The 24,488-nt window shown below is 40.7% G+C and overlaps 1 protein-coding gene across 3 annotated transcripts in view; it reads right to left on the bottom strand.

Annotated features, from left to right (window-relative positions):
• The window catches only part of SGK1 (serum/glucocorticoid regulated kinase 1), a 79,448-nt gene extending 55,160 nt beyond the window's left edge, over nt 1–24,288 (bottom strand). For 2 of the 3 annotated variants that reach the window (XR_007888926.1, XM_051613809.1), the window contains exon 1: nt 23,824–24,288. Coding sequence is in view for 2 of the 3 variants with exons in the window: in XM_051613809.1 (XP_051469769.1) it covers nt 23,824–23,892 (69 nt within the window). In the remaining variant the exon portion in view is untranslated. The remainder of the gene's footprint in view (nt 1–23,823) is intronic. The other variant, XM_051613807.1, reaches the window with a different exon arrangement.
• Nucleotides 24,289–24,488: the final 200 nt, after the last annotated feature.

The following is a 24,488-nucleotide window of genomic DNA, read 5'->3' as shown; positions in this document are numbered from 1 at the left end:
AGGCAACCTCTGTGCTCTGCGAGCTGAATCTCACATGGGGGGTGGAGGGGGCAGGAAACACAGCATTCACCTCCCTCTGCTTCCTCAGGGGGAAGCCAGAAAAAGCCCTTGGCCTCAGCACCACCGTTCTTCATTAGGAGATGATATTTTCCCATTAGAGGAGGTGTTACATCAGGAAAATAAACGTTTTACGTTACATTAGTCATGAGCATGATGCCAAGTGTGTGATTAACAGTGGAAGTCTAAATGACAGCAACTGGTTACCAGGATCACGTATGATAAACAAACAGAATGAAACATCTCTAAGGGGCCTTCAGCTGGTGACTCCTCTGTGAGCCATACACCTGCAATTGCCCTATCATGCTGACCTGCTGGAAATCTTAAGGTTAGGAAAATTTTTCTCTCCTCTCTATGGAAACAAAGCAAATAGATATCCTTCTGTGGGCAAACAAGCCACTTGTCACTATATTCTCCATTTGCATTTTGCAGGAACATCAGTTCATGTGGATGATATTATCACCTACTTCCAGGCTCTACAGCACCCCTACATATCAGCACCCTTTTGCTCAATGTGGCTCTTGGATGCCATAGATGGCAGGTGCCGTGACTGCAAGCTTTTGTAAGAAATTTTGCAGAATTTAAAACCAAGTGCCTAAAGTTCTGCAGAATCATTTTTCCCAAGCTGTTTAAGCCAATGTATGTTGTTTTCAAACTTCTCTGTTTTCATAGTTCCTAAATTTCCTACTACTTCAGAGAGATTGTTTTCCCTATCCAGACTTTTTTAGCTTCAGGGTGATGGGTTGAACTTGTAGAGGGAGGGGTTATTTTTTTCAGATTTCATTTCAATAAACATATTTTGAATGTGATCTTTTGACTCTGGCAGATTTTAAATACATTTATTTTGCCAAGCATAATTGATTCTATAATTGTTAAGCACATCATTAAATATATTAATCTCCCCAAGTAAATTCATGGTTGTGTGTCTCGATCTAATTCCAGAACTTGGTATGTTGAAAAGAATAACTATATTCCTGGTTGAAAAAAACATGCTAGATTTTCCAGTGTCATTTTATTACAGGAAGCATACAATGCATTTAATGTATTAATACAATGTATTAAATGACTGTTAATTTTGTCCTTTTAAAGTTAGGCCTGGTGATGATTTAAGTGTTTTCTGACCCGGTTCTGCCTTTCTTCCTTGACTTTCCTACATCTTCAGTCATATAATTATGGGTGCACACAGTTTGCAATAGCATGCATGAAAGAAGAATCAAACAGCCACCTGAGAGGGGCCTGGGCTGAAATGGAGTGCAGGTTCAGTTTGTCTTAAAATTCAAGGGACACAACCAGTCTTTTGCTTGAGACTGCTTAATTGGATACAGCATCAGCTCAGGCAGGAATTCAAATGCAGAGGTGAGTTTGAGGTTTCATTAAGACCCAGTGATGTTTGGTTTTATGATTTCAAATTGAGGGCATTTGCAGTGACACAGTTAATCGATAATTTCTATTGTAGCTTCATCTGTTGTGTCACTGTCTTGTGTTCTGATTTACAGATCTCTAGCCTGCCTGTGTATTAAGAAGCATTCCAAGTGTGACCTGGGTACTCCTGATACAGCAAATCTGTCTGTATCAAATGATCTTACAGCTGTACCTTTTAATGACAATGAAATACGCATTCAGCAGCATAATGATCATAAAGTAAAAATTACTCATCACTGCTTTAATTTGTGTGAGTGGAAATGATGTGAGAGAGTAACAGGCCATACATTTTATGGAGCTGCACTCACTCAAGTGTAGGTGGCGTCTTCTGGCTCTAGTATCAGCAAGTGGTCCTCGAGTACAGGGTGAATCCTAAACAATTATTTTTTATGATTGTTTATTCCACACTGACTCCTGGTTTTAACTCAGGTACATACGTTTCTCTCTGAATTACTTTTTGCTGCTTAAAAATGTTGGATTAAATTGATGTTTTCACGTTATAGGTCCCTATTATTTTTACATTAGAGCCTGTACTGAGAGATTAAAAATAAGTTTGATTCTGAACACTAGAAAGGCCTGATTGGACAGGACTTTAAGCAACCTGGCTTAGTGGGAGGTGTCCCTGCCCATGCGTTGGGGTTGGAACTGGATGATCTTTAGTGTCCCTTCCAACCCAAACCACTCTATCATTCTTTTGATTCATATCGTTGTTCTATTTTATGCAACAGAGTTTTGTGAAACCTAAAGAGGGAAAATTTAAGGGGCATCCAGCTTTGAGGATTTTGTTTTTTGAATAGCTGGACACAGTTCAAATAGGTTAGCACAGCCACATTTCAAATAGGTTAGCACAGCCACAGTTCAAATGCACTGGCAGAGAAAGGAGTAAAACAATTCTAGTTTTTCTTTGTTAGATTGGGCACAGTTCAGGTTCACATACAACCAGCCCAATTCAAATGCCCACATTCTAGCTCAAGAGCTTGAGCATTTGTTAGTTTTAGAACTTGCCTCCTTCTATGTGCTAATATCCACCAGCCCAACCAGAGATTAGGCAAGTACTCAGTAAACTCTTGTGTGGATGGCTCAGTTCAGAATTAGCATGGTCCTAACTAATGCTGTAGTCATTTGCTTCATTTATCTAAGTGAAAATTCCAAGTTTTATTCTGTATTGGAAGGTCCACAAGGATATTATTGATATTTAACTAATCTCCTCTCATTTCACATCCTCAGCTAATTCAGGCTAATGTCCCTCAGTATCCCTCTGAAGACAAACCCTAAGTTTGCCTTCTAAAATTCATAGAAAACACAGAGTAATGTGCACAGAAGAGTGTGGTAATTGTCACCAACACCCTGAAAGGAAAAAGAAATTATTCACCCCGACTTTCATCTTGTATCCCTGTCCAAAAACATTGAAAATATTGATTTGAAACGAGAAGTATGATTTGGCAGCACCTTCGCAGCAGCAAGGCCAAGAGCAGACTTCTGAAGAAAAACAATTTTCTTGGGCTTAGCTATGCAGGTCTCAGGTTTCTATTGATGTTTGTAGTTTGCATATTACTTTTCAGACTCAGTTTATTGAAAAGTTATGTGTATATATTAGTCATTGAATTGTAAGTCTATGCTATAGGGTTTTGTCTAACTTTAACCTTAACAGACCTCAAAGATTTGTGCGTATTTAAAATATTTACATTTACAGTAAACAGGTGCCCTAGATCTATAGCTCTACTTGACTTGGGCCATCTTGAATGTCACTAAAGATTTGTAAGTGTAAAACTTCATTTATTTTGAATTCACTTCCACAAAAAACAAATTCCCACACTGAATTGCAGAAAAAATAAAAATAATTTTGAAGAAATTTTTCAGTTTCCTCTCTGACTGACAAAGACAGATTAACAAGGAACAGGTGATAATTTGTTATGTAAGGTATTTTATGATGCTCAAATACCACAGTGCGAGGTGCATCGTTCTTCATGGCAATGTAAGAAACATTTGACTATTCAAATACATTATGTTTTTTATTCTTTTCTTTGTTATTATCAACCAGTAAATAAGGTAGAACCTGATCCTAGCCTGAGGAAGCCATTCTGTTCTGAACTGCTCCTGAAGATTTCCATACTTTTGTCGACAAAACAAGGCTTTTTAAACTCCCCAAGCAACTTCATCCATCTTTACCAAGAATAAGCTCTGTGTCTGAAATAGTCTGAACAAGGCTGAGTAGAACAGAAAAGAGCTCCCAATTTATCTTGCCCCATCATGACTACAGATTTGTTATGTCTTTTTCTCATCAACAACTCAACTTCATACTAACAGACCTGCATGACTGGAAATAAACTTAAGTACACCTCTTCATTCTGTCACATTTTAGGATTTTTTTGTACTTCTGGTTTTGTTGGACCACAAAAGAACCTTTTACAGCCAGTCAAACTTATTTGGTATTTCTTGCAAAGAAAATGGATGAAATTTTCCCCCATTCTTTCTAGATGACTTCAAAGGAGTGTTGTACACCCTTCTATCAGAGAGCCAGTTGTGTCCTAGGGCTGCATCAAAAGGAGTGTGGCCAGCGGGTTAAGAGAGGTGTTTCTCCCCCTTTACTCATCTCTCAGGGAACACCACTGGTGTCCACTTCTGAAGCCCTCAACATAAAAAGGACATTGGAGCTCCTGGAGAAAGTCCAGAGAAGAGCCATGAAGATGATCAGAGGGCTGGAACACCTCTCCTATGAAGACAGGATGAGAGAGTTGGGGTTGTTCAGCCTGGAAAAGAGAAGTCTCCAGTGAGACCTTAGAGTGGCTTTCCAGTATCTGAAGGGGCTACAGGAAAGCTGGGGAGGGACTTTGTATAAAGTCTTGTAACAAGAGGACAAGGGGGAATGAACTAAAATTGAAAGAGAGAAGATTTAGATTAGACATTAGGAGGAAGTTGTTTTCTGTGAGGGTGGTGAGACACTGGAACAGGTTGCCCAGGGAAGTTGTGGAAACCTCATCCCTGGAAGTATTCAAGGACAGGTTGGATGGGGCTCTCAGCAACCTGGTCTAGTGGGAAGTGTCCCTGCCCAAGTGGGAGGGTAGGAACTAGATGCTCTTTAAGGTCCCTTCCAACCCAAACCATTCTATGATTTTAGTATGTAGCCATCTGTCAGTTATCCTAAACTGAAATGTGACTATGCTTGTCATAAATAAGATACTAGCTTTAAATACCCTTTTCCCAAGCTTCGCCCATAATATTGCTGAAAGGTGCACAAGTATTTTTTTCAAAAAAGGCTCTTTATTTTCTGAATCTTGTTTGCTCTAGTTTCTTTGTTTGCTTTACTTTCCAAAAACATCATATCCAACAGTGATAATCGCTCAGACTAGAAAACTGCCAGATGTGATTAAATGAGATTTGCCAAGTTCCAGCGTTATTTTCCACTCCTGGCTTTTGCACTTATGTAATAGCAATCAGATACAGCTTTTAATTTCATATGGCTCCTTTGTCAAAGGCATCAGTCGACTCAGCACATTTTGTACTTTAATCAGGTGTTTATAAGTCAGTCCCCATCACTGTAATCATGAGCAATATCTTCCATGAAAGAAACACTAGTCTGTTCTCTGGAGGCTGCTACCCAGGCAGCCACGGCTTTTGCTGGAGGGAAGGAGGTGCCAATGGAACCAACAGCCATGCTGGCGTGTCCTCCCTGGCTTCAGAGACCCTGGGAAGCCTGCTGCTTCTCAGGACACCACCAAGCTTGTTTGCTGGCTTCCCAGTTGAAGGCTTGACTCTCAAGGCTGCTGGATACACAGGATGGGAAAAGGCAATTTATGCAGAGACCCGGTGTCTTGCGGGATTAGGCTCTTTGTGGATGTGAAAGCCACTTTATTGCACTGAGTGCAGAGACTGATTTAGCAATATAGTGTGAAGATTCATATTGTGGGGCAGCAAATACTAATGTGGATGGAGGAGGGCATAAGTTTATACACAAATTTTACAGGCCATTGGAGTATCTAAAATTGTAAACATTTGCTAAGGACTGAAGGCAAACTAAATGCTGGAATAGCTTGAAGGAAACTGGAAATCTGCTTGGAGGTCCAGTACTATCAGCCAGTTCTCAGAGAAATATCACACTCAGCAGCACAAAAGTATCACATTTAATCTGATGGCCTGTGCAACCATATACTTTGTACAGCAGCATTTTCTTCCTTTGAAACCTTGGACAGGCTTTTTTCCTGGCTTTGTGTGAGGCAGGAATGAACCACTATGCACTGGAACTCTTCTATGCTTGTATTTCCATTCCTCATGAATGTCCCTGTTTGCATCAGTCCATGGGTTTTTATGGCTCTCAGTCAGCTCCTATTTACTCTGCATGTTGCATTGCAAAGCCTCTGGATATTCATTTCCTAGCATTTATCAAATGCCTCCACTGTGATCTAGGTCAGTGCGTGTGCATGTGTGTTAGTTTTGCCTCCCAATGATATCAAATGTGCTTTTCTCCTTCTCTGGTTACAGTTCATCTGATCCCTTCTTTCCTTTTCCTGGCATTATCTAATTGAACCTCGGACTTGTATTTGAATTTTCATCCATTATGTAAACCCTAGGTGGACACAGAGCTCTTGGAATCATCTCCCTGCAGCCTTGAGGGTGACTGTCAGGAAACCCATTTAAATTACAGTTATGGAGGTTATGAAATGAAAAGATCTGTTGTTCAAACTATATACAGTCATCTACTTGAATAAAAAGTGGTAAATGAGTGGCAGGCTGATTAATGTCTGAACTGAGACCTATCACTACTCTCTAGCTGGCTTCAACATTCCATTTGTCATGTCCCATGGGAAATGCTGTGCAGCAAAATAATCAGTTTGTCAAATCACCTCAAGCTGTTTTTTCCCTCTCCAGAGCCCCGAGACACATCACTTTGTTGATTAATAATCACATTTCATTTTAAAAAAAGAAAAAAGAAAGTGAAGGGTAACTCACTGCTTAGTCATCATTTACCACTTTCTCTGCAAGCTGAGAAGCTGCTTGCTAAAAAGAGGCTGAGGCCAAACAACAGAGCACATTCTATCCATCCAGGCTTAGATTAACATGGCCTGGATTTGTGAGGAGTTCAGCGCTCTAAGTGTGCCAGGAGAAAGGTTGCCTGTATGTGAAGGAGATCTCAGAAGGATGAATCTGCCACAGCTTGGGATGGAGGTGTGCAGAGAATGATGATGCTCTTTACAGGAGCCCCAGTACACTTCAGTCGTGGGTGCTGGGTATTGCAAAACAGGGGAATGCAACTCTGGCTGCTACAGTATTCCTGGACATCCAAGGGAAATCTGTGCCAGTTCTCTGGGTTTTGGTTTCTCCTTCCGTCCTTCTCTTTGCTGTTTCATTATAAATTCTTTGACAAATCTGTGTGGAGAGCCTCCACATTTGTGGTTGTCTGTAGGTGTGACTCTAATAAATATCACAAAGAAGAGCACATGAAGGTACATGTGATGGTCTTGAGGCCTTTCACAATCTTCCTGGCATCCCCTCAACTGCTGGAACCGTAAAGGCTGGATTAGAGAATTGATCTCTCCTAGTTCTGTGTTTTGGGCTTTGTTTGTTGTTGTGGGTTTTTTTGTTGTTGTTGTTTGTTTGTTTGTTTGTTTTTTAATTTGGAATATGTAGCAATCTTCTTCCATCTCCACCTGCCTCCAGGTCAATGGATTTACCCTGTACAGCTCTTGGGCAAAGTATAGAAATCAGTGAACAGGGAGGAGGACACAGTTGTCCCAGCGTGACAGAAACTGAGACACATAGTTCAGTCTGAGACCTGGGGAAATGTTTGTGGGTTCCCCAAACTCAGGTACACTCCTGTTTCTTGCTGAGAATTTGACATGTTCTGTACCACGACTCTGCTCGGATTCGTCCTGTCATGGTGAATATCTCAGGGCTTCTGTCACAGGATGGTTTTTAGTCAGTACTTTATTGCTACTCACACACACACACTTAGACACACTTTCCCATCCCAAAGTATTTCACTTGCCAGAAATTAAATGAGAAAGCACAGTGAAAGTTTTTATATTTGTTGTTGTAGTCAGTTGAGTGTTAACTCTTCTAGTAAATAAGGCAGATTTTTATGATCCTAAGTGTGAATGACATGACTTGGCTACAGCAGCAAGTCAGCAAAGGCATGATTCTTAAAAAAATATGTGACTGCAGTCAGGCACCAATCCCAAAAATGATGGGCACCAAAATGACTTGAGGAATTTTGAATCCTCTAACCTATGGGTTAAAATATTCTGGCTGAACAAGTTGCATCTGTGTAAGCCAAGGCATAAAGAGCAGCAGAAATGTAGACACACCAGGAATGCCAATAATGAGTGTTATTGATCACACAGACAACTGCCTGGCTGATTTTCCTGTTCCACTCAATGGAAAAGCTTTTGCCAACTCCAATGATGCAGGAGAAAGTCTGTAAAAACCACATCTTGCATTGGTAGATAAATTAGCTTTTCCTGAGTTCTCTTATGGACTGGCTGATTTGTTTGAACTGATTTGTTTGAACACACAAAAATCTAAACAAGTGAACAGAGACGACTTAGGGTTTTCCTCTCTTCCTTCCTCCCGTGTTGTCCTTGATAACAATTGCTAGTCTCATGGGATTCTTTTTTCTGTGAATAAATAAATAACTGATGTGTTGGAATCAGGTAAGTGCTCTTGGATCAATTGCAAGCACTGATGGCACTTGTTTCTACAGGAGATGAGACAATAGATTCATTGTCCACACTGGCAGATAAACACCCTCTCTCTGCGTATTATGTCAAAGAGCAAAACAAAACAAAATAGGGTTCATTGTGTGTGTGTGAGTCTAATCTTTCCAGGCTACCAAGTTAAAAATGCTTTTCATCTAGATCAAATAAAAACAACGTGAACAATACAACCCAAATCCTATCCAAATAGTCTGAGGCTGCCTGCTTTTTCCTCTTCTTTTCTATTCTCTATTTTATGTGAACAAAGCTAATTGTCAGTAAACCCAGGCAACGTTTACTTTAACTCCTGCTTTGATAAACTCCACATCCCACATCTGTTAGTTAAAGCCTCAAAGCATTCTGTCCACAGGGTACTCTGAACATCTGAACAGGACGCAGGAGCCAAGGAATTCATTTCTGGATGCGGATGAGCCACAAAGGTAGCTGCATGAAAAAGAGCCCAAGCAAATCAAAGCTATTTCATTGTAATTTTTTCCTCCCTTTAATAGATCCTTATGGTTTTCTGATGCAATTGCACCCTTCAGTAGTCTGGGCTGAAATATCACAGCATTACAAAGCTGAACTGCAGGACAATTATAATGGCTGCAGAGGCAGAATACCATGGATGAGTGGATACAGCACCAAGTCCCATTCAGTAGTCATCCTTAGTTATTTAGACAAAAGCTTCACACTGTTGAGAGCAGTGAAGCACACTTTGTGTGGCCTTAAATTAGTAACTTCCCTTTTTGTAATTTGTACCTGCTATTGCACTTCACTAATCTCTTTTTGATTAGGCAGAAAGCGACTATTGTAATTTGCTGTATAATATTGCATCGCATCCTATTTTTTAATTGAACTTCAAGGCAGCCAGGACCATTAGATGAGCTGATTTAGGGTGCCCAGTCCTTCTGGCCCTGCAAGATAGACATGCCAAAACATTCACAGAGCTGTGACACAAACTGTATGCCTCAGAAAGCTGCAAAATTCCTGGAGCAGCTCCAGGTGGGAAATGGCAGTGTTTTTTCACAGGTCAGCCTGTGAAAACCTGGAAGCCCATGCAGCCTCAACTGTGGCAGTGTCACGAGGCACAACCTAGGTCAGGAGCCCCACTTGAGCATTCAGGAGCTCTGGGGTGGTCCTTTTACCTGGTAGACCTCTGAGGAGCAAAGACAAAGGAAAATAATTTGTTCTTCTGTTTCTTGGTCAAAGGAGACACACTTCTTCAAAGGCAGGTCTTCCAGGAAAATATCCACCATTTGTCTTCCTAGCTTTTTGCAGTGGCATATTTAGCTTTGCTGTGAGTTGCTAAGAATGCCATTTGTGGAGAAACAAAAACACCTCATCACTCAGATTAGCCATTTTTAAATGGCACCCCAGCTGAGATGTTGTGTATAGCAGTGGGTGAGGCACCAATGCATTCCAATCAGGATTTAAAACATTATTTTATTCTGAGTCACACAAGAACTTGTGTCTTAAACCACCATCTTCAGTGGGGATTTAAGGCCCACAAAGATGTTCAGAGGGCTGGAGCACCTCTCTTTTGGAGACAGGCTGAGAGAGTTGGGGTTGTTCAGCCTGGAGAAGGGAAGGCTCCAGGGAGACCTCATAGTGGACTTCCAGTACCTGAAGGGGCTACAGGAAAGCTGGGGAGGGACTTTTGATAAGGGCTTGTAGTGAGAGGACTAGGGGAAATGGATTAAAAATGAAAGAGGGGAGATTTAGGTTAGACATTAGGAAGAAATTTAGTGTGATGGTGGTAAGATGCTGGAACAAGTTGTCCAAGGAAATTGTGGATGCCACATCCCTGGAAGTGTTCAAGGCTGGGTTGGATGGGTCTCTGAGCAACCAGGTCTAGTGGGGGTGTCCCTGCTCATGGAAGGAGGGTTGAACTAGATGATCTTTAAGGTCCCTTCCAACCCAAACCATTCTATTCATCTAGGATTCTACTATTAACCTTGGAGAGGATTTTATTATTCAAGTGTCTTGATAAATTAATTCAGTACCAAATGCAGTTGTTTTAAGATCTTTCACTCATTTTTTGACTTAATTTTTCCCAGCAGGGATGATAATAATGAACTTATGGGGAGCAGTACTACTTGAGACATACCCTTTCACCACAGGAAAACATATGTTCCTGAATAATTTGAAAAGAAAACATACATCTTCCTGTAGCAGTTGCACAGAGTGAAAATAAAACTCTTTCACACATGAGACTCGTATAAGATTAACATTTATTAGCTAATGATTCAAAAACTTTCTATGCATTATAATATTTTAAGATGTGTAATGAAATCTAGCTCAGTCTATTTGAAAGGTGGACCTAACGTTTATAGCATTTCCTGCTCCCAAAGCTGCAAGGAACGTTTATTTATAGTCCCATGAGGTGAATACTATTATTTTCTAGTTACATTTCAGCCTACTCTGAAATTTGCTTTAATTTTTGCCATGCTTCTTCTCAGTCTATGGAGACTAGATTCCTCATGCACTTGAGGAACAGGTCTTAGAGTCCCCCTTAGAGAATGGGAAAATATTCAATGCTTGAAAAACAGAACAGCAAACAGAAGATGAACTACCAAATGTGAAACCCCATCCCATTGCAATTTCATCACCTATAAAGCTGCAGCTGTTTCAATTTCTGAAGCCAGGCAATTTCTCCTGCACCTGTCAAACCTGCCTGGCATTTCAATAAATTGTTCCATGTGTTGGTTTTGCTCATGTTTTAACATGGCTTGAGAAAAAAGGTCTTAGAAATAGCTAAGTGCAGACAAAAAGTAGTGTTAATCAGAGTAAAGCCACCTTTTGAAACTGTCAGTCATAAGTAGTCATTTATATGTATGAAAGAAATCAAAGTTCTTCAGTGAAAAATGTAGTAACAGATGCAAACCAGACACACTCAAGAAGCAGGGTAACAAGGGAGGCTTTCTTTCTGCCGTTTACATTATTTCCTTTCCTAGCTTAGTATTTTTCCAGGGGCATGCTCACACACACAAGAAACATATTGCCCAGCACTTTTATTCCTCCTGGTCTTCACTTTATGGCATGTCAACGGCAATAAAGATCTCTGTTTTAGAAACACAAGCAGAACTGTAAGTCACCAATACTGACTCATCAGATTGAGGGCTGGAGTCTCCCACATGTGAAGTTTGTTGGTTTTGGGAAGCCTGGGATCGAAGCAGTTTGTTTTGAGTCTCTTATTCCACATGCTTGGTTGTGTGTGGGTTTTCTTTTGCCTAATTCTTGCAAAAAAATCCCAAAACTCTGAAGTCACTTCGGGTAAAAGCCATTGGAAGCTAACACATTTTTCCTCTGAGCAAGCCAAAATTTTTTGAGGGTTCAAAGCTGATCCAAATAAACAATAACTATGACATCAGAGAAAAGTATCTACTCCTGCAGGCAGGAGGATCTATATTATTTCAGTTTGGCATGTGTGAACTACCATGTTCAAAAGTAAGCGAAATAAAGAGAGGTACCATTTTACTTAAAGAATTACCTTCATTTAAAGCAAACAGAAACTGAAGAAGGGAAGTAGGAGGAAATGTCTGAGACAGAGAAGTCAGCCAGGTTTTCAAATTGTCTTAATAGTTTTTCTAGTAATGTGACCATGAAATCAGGGAAATCAGACCACAGCCTAATATTGTAGAGTTGGCTGATGATTTATTTGCTAAAGACAACATTTTCAAAAGCAGAAAATGCACCAAACTCTTGGCTTCTTCCAGTCCCTCCCTGTCGGTGGTGCAGGGAGCCTGGAAGCCTGGTACTCCTGCCTTCAATTAACCTGCTAGGGCAAGGGAAGTAAGCATCAGGTGGCATACCTCCCCTGGAGAAACCCAACATGGGTGTCTAGATCCCACGTGAATACACAGATCTGCAAAGATATTTGAGTCCAGAAGCTGCTGGGGTTTTCTAACTCTCACACAAGTTCCTCTAAGAGCTTCACAAAGTGCAGTGCTAGCATAGACTCTTTAGCAGCTTGTGGTGGAGAAGCAGCAATCTGTACCTTGGCCTCTGTATGGGTCTATTCAGTGCACAGGCTACCAAATGTGGAAGGTCCAGGTGGGCTAGGCTTTGGTAATAAAAAATGCAGAAGCGTTATCAATGAGAAAACTCATTTGGTGAGAAGATTTATTTATGTATTTAACTTCTAAAGGACTAGAAGTGTTCTTGGAACTATGCTAAAAGGCTTTTTTCTTATCTAGTTACAGCTCTTCCAGGATCAGGATATAGTGAATAATTGGAAGATGGAATGAGTAGCTCTGCTCTTTTTCCCTTCATCATTTCTTAATTAATCTTAAATAGAGAAGGAAAGAATTTATTTAATCCAGGCAAGATATCCCAAAGCAGGCACCTTTTCTTCCTCAGTACTGTACTCAGAAATGGAACACAAAGGAAGAGTAATAAAAAATATCTAAATGTTTGAATCTGAAATGAGACCCATTCCTCTCCCAGGGGGCTGGTTGAGGCTGTATGTGTGGAAACCACGGGCTCAGGAAGGGATGCACACTAATGGATGCTTCTGGCAGCATGAATCAAATCTCCCAACCTCCCTATCAAAAGCAGAGATCCCCCATCTCTTCCAGATGCATGCTAACTTCTACTGTCGTGCACTGGGGAGACACTGTCAAACTGAAATGCAGGAGCTAAAAGAGTAGTGCCAGGGCCAGGGTAATGCATGGAGACTGCAAGTTCCATCCCAAGGACTACACTTTTGCTGGTCTGTCCACCTCCCCAAGGGGCTTGGTGGTGTCAGAGGCCTTGAGCTAAGGGATGATTTTGTTTGGCATGCTTTATCAAGTCAGTGATATCACTGTAGAAAGGGACAGTGTCCATTGAGCAAGAGAGATGACAACATGGAGCCAAGATGCAGACTGAATACATAGCTTGGGGGCACAGTGGACATGCTTTCCATCACACCTCCAGTCTTTTGGCATAAGAAGATAAGGCAAGACTACTGAGCTACAGGTTGCCTTGGTTTTGGGCTCTGGAGTTGAACATGAGCTGAAATATCTGAACAAATCTTTGAAGGTATTTCTGGCAGAGTCCTTAGATAATGTCTGTTGCTTCCCTCTGCTCCACATGTGCTCTGAACTAGTTGGTACTTTGAAATAATTAGTTCTGATCACAGCTGAGCTTGCTTACCAAAGCCAGTTCAGATTAAGATAGTTGTACCTGAGCATTTTAGGCTCATACTTATGTCTTGTTCCTTTTCCAGTTGCTGAGCATTGGGATGAGATCCTGGTTAAATGGACAGGCAGCAAGTTGTGTGTAACATACAACAGAATGAAAGATTTGTTTTAAATGGCTCATTTAAAGAACATTTCAGCATTTCATCTTGATCACAGTACATGGTTGATAATGCTCAGCATCTGATCAGAAGATAAAGATCCTGATAATTTGGTATATTTTTGTTGATTTCACAGACCTTTTTCTTATGAGAGACTGGGTCTTGATTGAGTGAACATAAGTCTTTGCAGATCACAGCAATATCACTTTATCTAAGGGGCAGAGATGACATCTTGAGCACTGTGCTCTGAATTACTATCACCATAACTGCTTTATTATTAAAATGGTCTACATAACATTTAATTTCAACGATTCTTACAGAGGAACAATAGAAGGCAATTTTACAAGAGTTCAAAAAAGAAATGAATCACAGTTTGCAATAATTAGCTACAGGTTGTAAATTCCTAATACTGGGCATTCTCCCAACTGCATGGTTTTGGCAGCAGCACAGCTGTTAAGTTTATTATAGGTTTTTATATCACAGACTGTCCTCCTCCAACATTACTTCCCTTTATCTTCTTTTCAGATGCCTTCTGTTATAGTTCTTCTTTGCGTCACAGCCTAGCAGTTAGTCTGAAAGGTTTTACAGAGAGGATTCCCATAGTGTTTTTTTTCCCATAGGACAGAAGTTTAGTCCAACCAGAAAAGTCAATGCTACAATGTCTGTTCTTGTAAGGAGCACTCATTTAAGTTGACCTTTTAAGAATGAGAGGTGCAAAGTTTTGCATGAATCAGACAATATGCTTCAACAATGACAACGTGCTTCAAAATGTCAGTAATTTTAAAGCAAGAAATAAATTATCATTAATCAAATTCCAACCTACTTGCAGTTAATCTACTAAAGTTTAACAGTCTTTCATTAGATAAACACAGGGATCTTTTAGGAAAACAAAAGGCTGAGGGAGCTGGGTCTCTTTAGCTTGGAGGAGACTGAGGGGCAATCTCATTAATATTTATAAATATGTAAAGGGTGAGTGTCAGGAGGATGGAGACAGGCTCTTCTCAGTTACATCCAATGATAGGATCAGGGGCAACAGGTGCAAGCTAGAGCATAGGAGGTTCCATGTAAACATTAGGGAAAACTTTTTCACTGTGAGGCTGACAGAACACTGGAACAGGCTGCCCAGAGAGGTTGTGGAGTCTCCTCTGGAAAGACTCAAAACCTGCCTGGACACATTCCTATGTAACCTACTCTAGAGGATCCTGCTCTGGCAGTGGGATTGGACTAGATGATCTTTCAAGGTCCCTTCCAAAACCTAGCGTTCTGTGATTCTATAAAATGATACCAAAATAATTACATTTTTTCACTAATCCGTAATTACTTAAAATTGGAAGAATTTCAAGCCATTTTAGTGACCCATTCTTGGGAAAATTTCTTTTGCAATACCTCTACAAATTTTATTGCTGTCCTGCAGTTCAAGCATCTGGATTAATAATCTCTTTTACTTATTTCTGCTGTGTACTTGAAGACTTTTAACTGGCATACATAGGCACTGACTGAAGCAAGACAGTCTAGTAAATATCTAATAAAAACAAAGCAGTAAGTAAAATAAAATATATCTCTCCCATCTGTAGTTTCAAAAAAACCCAAACTCTTTCCCAATCAGACATATAAAAAATAAGTTTGATAGCAACCACAGCCAATGATTTTCACTATGTTATTCATATTCATGAAGCCTCAGCTGACATTTGAACCTGACTTATTTAGGTAATGTAGAAACTCAGTATTTTCCTCAGCCCTTCAGCCTTTTCAGCCCTGAAGAGCTTACAATCTAGACAGGTGGCCAAATGATGCTTGTTTGAATAGCTGAGGTGGCTTCCCAGGCTCAAACACTACACCAGAGTTGGAGCTGCAATGAGAATTCTGTTCTCCTGAGTACTCCTTTGGCACACAGTATTGGTGCAAGGTAGCCCCTTTAAAATGCCACCTTAAAAGGTCCCAGTCCCCTGGGATGCTGGAAGCATGCTACGGTGTGTAGGTGAGTGGAGACTTTCCATAATGTGGAATCCAGGAGCATGTTCCAGCCCCATATCACATCTATAGGCAGATGGGTTATGGAGCACTGCAAGCTCTGCTCTCAGGCTGTCGCCTCTTCAGCCATTTCATGACCCATTGCAATGTAGGACCAGGCTTTGGCCAATCCAGAAGACAAGTCAAATAAAAACATACTCGTTGGCACTCTTGGCTTTGTAGGGAAGGCAGAATCTCTACTTGGCATGCTTTTTTCTTCAGTGATTTCTTAATGAGCTGAGTAGACTGCAAAGAACAGCTTTTCAAGCTTAACACAAGCTTTCAGTCCATTGAAGTGTTCAAGGCCAGCTTGGATGGGTCTTTGATCAACCTGATCTAGTGGGAGTTGTGCCTCCCAATGCAGGGAGGTTGGAACTAGGTGATCCTTAAGGCCGTTTCCAACCCAAACCATTCTATGATTCTATGATATAGCACCTTCTTGTGCTCCTTCGGTGTAAGCAAGACTGTTTTTTCTACCTCACTAGGACATTTTGAGAGTTGGTTAATTGCTTATAAGGTGATTCAGAAAGCTGTGCAGTCTTCAGTAAACATCGAAAAAAATTTTCTTGGAGCTATTAATTGTTTCTTACTCTCAATATTTAATAATCTTGCTGTAAAAAGTTGTTACAAACAACAACAATTATTTTGTGATAACATGCTATTTAGAAAAAAGCCTTGCTGTATTACTGATTTGATTTTGTGAGCCTATTTTGCGGTTTTAGATCTTGCCTGTGTTTCCATTGTTTTGGCATCTTCATTTACGTGTTTTTCTGCAGAGATTGTTGCTGTCCTTCCATTTTCTGCATTTCTACATGAGCAAATTTCTTAGAAGGATATAGGTTTTCACCTTGCTTTCAGTCCTCTGATTCCTTTTTTCATTGACATAACCCTTGGCCTCCCTTGAGCTTGTAACCCTCATCAAAACCGTGTCTTTAATTAGTAGATAGGGTAAGAAATACGTGGAGTTGCGCCAAATTCCTAGTCTGTCCCAGCCCCTGCAGATCATATTAACCACTCTCCACCCCCATTTGGCAGAGGAACCACTTGGACATTTCAGCAGATACCACTGTCTGTTTGCTCAGTATCTCAGTTTTCATCTCCTCTTCCCACACAGGCAAGGGTGTCCAAAACCTTTTGCGCTGTTCTTCTTGCTGGAACTTTCTTGCATGACAAGGTTTTTCAGACAATTTGGATGTTCAGACTGAAGGTAAATGATACTGAGGCTGCTGAGCTGAGTTATGACAGCAGTGACATCACTGTATTTGGGGTAAGATTGCTCTGAGAATTTAACTCCAGACGATGTGGCCTTTAAAACTATGTTAATATGCACTTGGCAGAAGACTCAAAGATGTCATGGCTGGCCCTTCCCCAAACAGAAGCCATGCCCAACTCTGAAGGCATGTAATGAAGATAGACTGAAGGCTCAAGCAATATCTAATCTGATCTTGAAAGGAATGAGCCAGAGCAGGCTCTCAAAACCACCTCCCCGCATTGTTATTTCATTAGTGATGGTGGATAACAAGGACCTGAAAGCAGTAGAACAGCTGTGAGTGGCTCTGGAAAAATCCAGTTCGATTCTGAAATTAAAATAGAAAAAAAGAGAAAAAAGGAAAAAAAGAAGTCTCTTTCTCAGAAGGACTGAGTAGAAATAAAATCTGAAGATGAACTCTGTGGTTTCCATTTTCCAGGAGGAGAATGATGTCCAGCATGGGAAAAAAAGCCTTTTGGGATTCTGTGTACAGAAACAAAACTTACCGCATCTGAAGAGAGAGCAAATTTTAAAGAGTTCAATAGAGAATGAGATAGCATGCAACACACATTACCAGCATGCCAAACTTGCCTGATGTCTTCCTTTAATGAGAAGAATGTGGATAATCTAATCCATATGGTCTTCAGTAACTCAATAAAACAGTGATAACACATGGGAATTAATGAGTTAAAATGGAAAACAAGAATATCCTTACAAAATAGCTATGAGAGAAAGGACAAGAGGAAGCTTAGTGCTGGGTTTGATACAGAACCTAGGCTCTACTCATAAGGCTTGCCTGTGACAGATTGCAGATCTGCTCAGCAGAAGAGGACCAGAGTGGGAGGAGAGCAGAAGGATGGAGGTCAGAAATGTGAAGAGGACTCCATGAGAAATAACAGGGAAAGAGGAATCTATAGATTCTTTGATAACCCTAAATTGATCTCCAGGCCAGGAAAAGTGACAGCTGCCTTTGAGGAATGGAAAATCTATCCTAAAATAAGAACCTTGAAGAAGCTGGCTTATTTAGCCTAGCCAAATACAGCTTAGAGAAGAAATGACTGATCTCTATAAATACAGCAGTGGCTGTACATATGAGGTAAGGACAAGAACTAGAGGAGTTCTTGCTTTATGTTGGTACAAGAGCAAATGTTAATAAATTGGTTATGTCTAGAGTTAGACTGAAAATGAGAGTTTTCTAAATTTTCAACCATGGTGATTATCCCAAAAATCATAGAATCATAGAATGGTTTGGGTTGGAAGGGACCTTAAAGATATTCTCATTCCAACCAGCCCTGCATTGGCAGGGAAACCACCTGCTAGAACAGGTTTCTCAGAGCCCCATCCGACCTGGCTTTGAACACTTCCAGGGATGAGGCTTCCACAACTTCCCTGGGCAACCTGTTCCAGTGTCTCACCACCCTCACACTAAAGAATTTCTTCCTAATGCCTAATGTCTAACCTAAATCTCTCCTCTTCCAGTTTTAATCCATTCCCCCTTGTCCTCTCACTACAAGCCCCTGTCAAAAGTCCCTTCCCAGCTTTCCTGTAGCCCCTTCAAGTACTGGAAAAGTGTTCTAAGGTCTACCTGGAGCTTGAAAAAGACATGGACAATTTCAGGCAGCAGTTTGACAAATCTGTGGTAGGAACTACGAGGCATATTTAGAAAAAGAAACCAAGCTTAAAGAGTCCTCATGTGCTTTTTAGTCTTACATACTTATGGAAGAGGAAGGAGAAGGTTAGGGAAGAGAGAAAAGAATAAGACTTCCCTCTCTCTTTTTAGTTTTTTCTTTCTTTCTTTTTCTCTCATTCTGAAATTATTCCTTCTTCTTTATTTATTGTTTTTCTTTATTATTATTTTTATTCCAAGCCCTTATACATGTTTTAACAATGTTTCCATATTTCAGGTTTGAACAAGGAACTCACCGATATTTTCTTATCTAGATGTTGCCATTTTTGCCTCATGAATAATTTTCTGTACGCTAGTTGAGAAGCAAATATAATGTGACCCCAACCCAAAGTATACCTTGGTCTAATGAGAACATAGGGGAAAGAACTTTGCTTTATGGAAAACCAGCACTTGGACCTCATCAGCTCCCTTGTGCTTAATTAATAGGCTTTAGACAGAAGGTGAGAAAATGATTGGTCATCTCAATGAATGACAGCAGCATGTTTGAAGCCTGACTGAGATATAGGGCCACCTTCATCTTAGCTACATTAAAACCCAATGGAAGTTGTGGTCTGCAACACTCAAGTTGTAATCTGGTAAAGGCATTTGGGGTTGTGCTGGGCAAGGCTGATGCCAAGAAGAGCCACAGATACTCAGCATCTCTCCAAACATAGGAAGTTGGGTGGGAAAGAAGTCTGTACTGTGGCAAAACTGTCTCACTTGCAGTCAGCCAGGATCCCTGTCTCTGGAAATAAATTTTAAAATGTATGCACTTTTGTGACATTGGCCCAAGCAGCTAAGAAACTCAGCAGTCATCCCATATAAAGCTGGCATTTTCCTTAGGTACTCTCAGCTTCAGCTCTCAGTTATTTTCTTCTAGGTCAGCTCCCAATTACCCTAAAAAAAGGTAACTCCAGTCCTGAAATTGACTTCTAGACCTGACAAAGTGGCAGAACAGAGAGTGGCCTCCCTCAGCACAACCTACCAGAGAGAACATAATCTATAGGACAGCAGCTGGAAGTACTGATTCAGAAGCTTTATGTATCACTAAATTACTGTAATTCCTAAAGTGGTATTCAGGTAATTCTGCTGTCCTCTCATCTGCTACCATTGTCTTGAGCTTTAATATTGGCTAAGCTGTCATCTTCATGCATGGAGATGTTTATAAGTTTGCCACATCAGCTTGTATATGAAAAAGCTGCTGGTGTGTCATGCCATAAAATATCAGCCTAGAAAGGAGAAGGGCATGGAATTCCATAAACGACATATTTGGAAAAACTGCATAGAAACAAAGAGTGGTTTTCTTTTCCTTCTTGCACATTTACTGTAGCTTGACCTAAATTGCTAATTAATGTAAATTTTCTCAGTGAAAAAGGATTATGGATATTATTTCCCTTATCGAGTTTCAGACTGGGAAATCCTTAATTCCTGCAATAAACTTCCCCTCTAAGACATGCCCGGGCATTTTTTTCTGCTTCTTTTTTTCTTCCTTTTATGGAAGACAGCTATTTCTTTCCCCATTTATCAGCCATTTATCTTCTCCACATTCTGAATAAATTTGCTCTTGGTCCAGACTGAAGAGGATAATGAATTTCCATGTTCACTGAGGTTACCACATCATCAGCCAGTGTTTAAGTGGCACAGGCAGTTCATCATTTGTCCTGCTATAGCCATGTTGGTTGTGTTGTAAGACATGGTATGTTGTTTCAAGATGAGGGAAGACGTTATCCAAAAGCCTTTATAAGTGCAAATCACAAGCCCCCACTTCCCAATACCATCCATCGGGGAGGGCAGTATGTGCCAATGAAAGGTTCCTCTGCCCTGGGATGACCTGTTGACTGAACAGCAAGAGCATATTTGCAGGCTTATCACATTCAGTGATCTTCTGAATTGGTACAATCTAGTTTGACAGATAAACCTACACAGCTCTGAAGGATGAGACCTGCAAGCCCCTCACAACAGAGGGATGTGATCTCTGCCAATTAGCAAAATAATTTAATTTAAATTCGGAAAAGTAAAAATGCTGATAGTATATGAAAAAATAGAGAGATTTTTCTGGGCATTTGTAGCCAAACCAAGTGAGTGTGATTTTTGTATTGGTATCCAGTATGCAATACCAGTGGACAGGACAAGAGATGGTAACAAAAATCAAGGTAATTATGTGCTATGATATTATAATATCTTTTATCTCCCAGGCTTGTCAGAAGATGATCATTTTATGTCGTAACCTAAGATTATGTGAACAATGTTTTTTTATAAACTATCTTCATTGGAATAACTTCAGATTCCTTCCTTGTGCCTTTATGTGTCCCATCTTTTCTCCTTTTTACAGATTTCTGTGTCATCATTAATTAAAAATACAGTGTCTAATTATTAACATATCATCCTGATCCTAGTCGCAAGTAGTTGTATACCTCTTGCAATGAAGAAAAGGCAGACATTGTAATATTTGGTTTTCTTCCAAACTGCCCAGGTTTTAAGTGAATGAAGTCCCTATCTGCCTGATCCAGGCCTGCCGGTGGTGAGTGCTACAGGGTATTCTGCAAAACCAATAGATTCTATTTTTACTTTTATTTCAATTAATTATGTTGCCTTTTAATTTCAGCCTTTCCTTCCTGTTCTCTGACCTCCGGATGTGATTAGCTCGTACCCTGAATCATCTTACACAGTAGGCAGCATCCCAGAAGGTCAATGCTTTGTCATCAGAGAATAAGCCAGGCTTGAAAAAAATCTGGTCCTCAAGTTCAAGTCCATGTTTCAATGCACTTTCAGCCTATCCTAATTCCACAGAGCTCTCTGCCAGTCTTTTCTGCACTCTTGGCCAGAGCAACAAAGAGGACTGCAATTTAATGAAAACATAAGGCTCAATGGAAAATTAAAACAATGAAGATACATCTGGTACTTTCTTCCAAAAAAAAAAATCAGAGTTGAAAAAATAGTAGCATTTCCTGAAATTTGGAGGTTCCAATCTAGATTGATATCGGGTTTTTTTTTAGAAATAGACTTGAAAGCAACTATGCTAGAAATGTGAAGTTTTTTAGGACACAGTGGCAGTGATTTTAAACTGGAGAAATTGGGATCCCATCCCTTGTTTCATAGTAGGCCCTGCTGGTGATCTAGGAGAAACCTAAGCAGTACCCAGAGAACAAACCTGCTGCTCTGGGTTTCAGTGATCCGTCAGTAAAGTGGGCATAGCAATACCTCACCCTGTAGTCAGGTCTGATAAGGTCCACAGGACAAAACCTGCCTCTCACTATTCACAGAGGATGTATCCAGAAGGTTTCTGGTGTTGATTATGGTGATGTAAAGTGTCAAACTAACAACATCACAAGCTAGACCCAAATTAAGAAACCCAGCAGCCGTGCTTCTGTACATACAGGATTTCGGTGGTTGTTCAGCAAGAGTGTCTGGAGCATTGGCAGGGAACCAAATTAACTGTCTTAAACCATTTCCTCCCATCTTCCCAGGAGTTAAACACAACTTGTTACCAGTACAGCAAGTGCAAGAGATAGGAATGAGTAACATTATGAACACATAGCTTTTCTTGTTTGTACACGTTTCAAGCACTGACATAGGAATAATGTGGCTAATGTATGAATGCAGAGTATTTTCGGGGAGGAAGGTAACGGGCAAAAAGAAACATAAATGAACATGTATATCTTTTGACAGAAATGTATATGGAGCAATTTTCCTTCCTTTGTGTCTCTAAACTGGTTTTTACTGATTTCATCTATCTTCATCACAACAGCAAAAAGGCAACATCTGATAAAATTAATACCCTCAGAAACTAAAAATAGCCATTTGTCCCTATCCACTCTCCATGACTGTATCACTATGCCAGTTTTGTCGAATATGACTACAATTAACAATCTTTTCCAATGACAAATTCACTGATCATCAGTAGAGCTTTGAAAAAACCCCAACAGTTTTCCTTGCTTCTAGAAAAGAATGACGTAAAGGCTTCCAATGATTACTTGACTTAACTCTAACAGAGGTAGCAGACAACTGCCAATAATTAACCTCATACCGGAACTGCAAGCAATTTCTTTCCTCTTTAAGAATACATTTATATTAAGACCTTTCAGCAATTTTGAAAACCAGATAAGCCTTTCTGGCAAACTGAATATCAAATACACATGTGCCAATAGCAATATGCTTAAACAAGAAGCAAAGTGGGATGATAACGATTTTTATGGGCTGAGTTTACATCGTCTTTGGGATATCTATCTGAGGCTTCCACAAACCACTTTGGAAACAACAAATGTCAGCAAACAGGCACTTTTAACTTGCAATTGACCTTGCTAGTATTTTCCAGGTGTGTCCTTAAATCTGGCACCTCAGTGCCCAAAAGGGGTTGACCCTGGCTTTCAAATCAGAAACTGAAAGCTTCACTTTCTTTGCTTGAAGGGTTAAATGGACTAACCATATTCTTGGCATAACGGAGAGAGAATGAATGGAGATGAATGAATGAATGATCAAACGAGTGAATGGAGCAGCTTATCTGCTCCTACTCCAGTCTGTTTAAAGAGAAGGTTGCAGTTTTAATAATTGAGGAAATCGTTCCCATAGGGGAGTCCCTGCTACCCTTCTCCTTCTGGTGCTTTGCTTCTTCTGATTGAGTCTAACCAGATATACTCATAATACCTGTCCTGCTGCCACATGGAAATGACTTCATTTTTCTAGTAAAACAGAGCATGCAGCACCATCACTATGAAAGAGTCAACAGAAAGGACTTCACTAAAGTGATGAGATAGAGCATTACACTTAGGTTTCCTTAAGAAAATCAACAGTCAAGTATAATACAGAGTAGATCTTTTCTAAATCCTGACATATCTACCTAAGTTAAAGAAAAGCAAATCCAGGTGTACCACAGTCTTACTCTTTTCTCCTGCATTAGTTGTGATTACAGGAAAATTAGAAGCTGTGAAAAATTTTGCAGAGCTCACAAATGCCTCTTTGTTCTCTTTCCCCCCCGCCACGAGATGGTGAATGGAGGTGGGCAATGCCGCACTTCAGGCAAGTGAATGAAAGGTATGGAGGGAGTCAGACCCCTAGGTGGATGTGGAGGAGGGAGTCAGAGACAAGCTGCAGCAACCCTGCACTCTGCTGTGGCAGGTATTATCCCACTCGCAATAGCTGGTTGAATTGCATCAAGCCCTGTGGTCAGCCGTGACTGAGATGGACATTCCAGGGCAGACTGCTGATGTAATGCCTTTGGGTGCCCCTGCTCTCGGCCCCCTCCCCAGCTCCCCTTTCCCTACAGTGCTTTGCCCTTGGTGTTTGCTAGAACTGCCTATGCAGTGGGCTTGTTACAGTAGGAAACTGGTATTAAAACACCTTCCTTCTTCAATGACTTTCTTTCTGCTCTAGCACATTAACAAACACAGCAATAACAACAACGACAACGACAACAATTATGTGAAAAGGAAGAACTGAAGGAAAATCTTACCCTCTTTTTAAAAAACTGGAAGGCTGAACACTTTTTGACTGGAAATCCATTCATGTCTTTGTTGACCATTTTCCACAGTGAAGGGTACACAGTGATAGATCCAGTGTGGCACTTGCTTAGTGCATCCGTTTGCTTCTGGGTCCCTTCAGTTAATGAAGACAGAGCAGGACAGGAGACTCACAGGCACAGCTCAGGCAGCTCTCCTTCACACATTCATGCTGCTGCACCAGCTACTGCAGCAGCAGCAGCCGCCTTTTCCAGCTTTCAGATGCAGCAGGCTATTAGCTTCTTAAAAATGTTCCCTGAATACACACACTCCTATAAAACCCTGTGACAGCTTTCAGATCACAGGCAGCTGACCTCAGGCTAAGTGGGTCTCACATAAACCCCAGGTCCTTCCATTCCTGCGAGTGCTACTGGTACCTCACTACTATATAAGCAGTGAGGTTCCTGTGCCCAATTTGCTGTTCTTCTTCAGGTGGTGTGATTCACCGCTGCTTGCGATGAGAGCTGGTTTTGATTGTGCAAATTCCAGTGGGAGCTGCAGTTCAGCAACAGCAGAGAGAGAGAGAGAGAGAGAGAGAGAGAGAGAGAGTGAGAGAGAGCAAGCGAGATGCACAGGCAGATCAGCCGAACACAAATAACCATACAAAGGATGGGAGGAA

The sequence above is a fragment of the Apus apus genome, chromosome 3 (assembly GCF_020740795.1).
Source record: "Apus apus isolate bApuApu2 chromosome 3, bApuApu2.pri.cur, whole genome shotgun sequence".
In the NCBI taxonomy this organism is placed as follows: domain Eukaryota; kingdom Metazoa; phylum Chordata; class Aves; order Apodiformes; family Apodidae; genus Apus; species Apus apus.
Note: the sequence above shows the minus strand (reverse complement) of the source record. Positions and strands in the feature narration are given on the sequence as shown.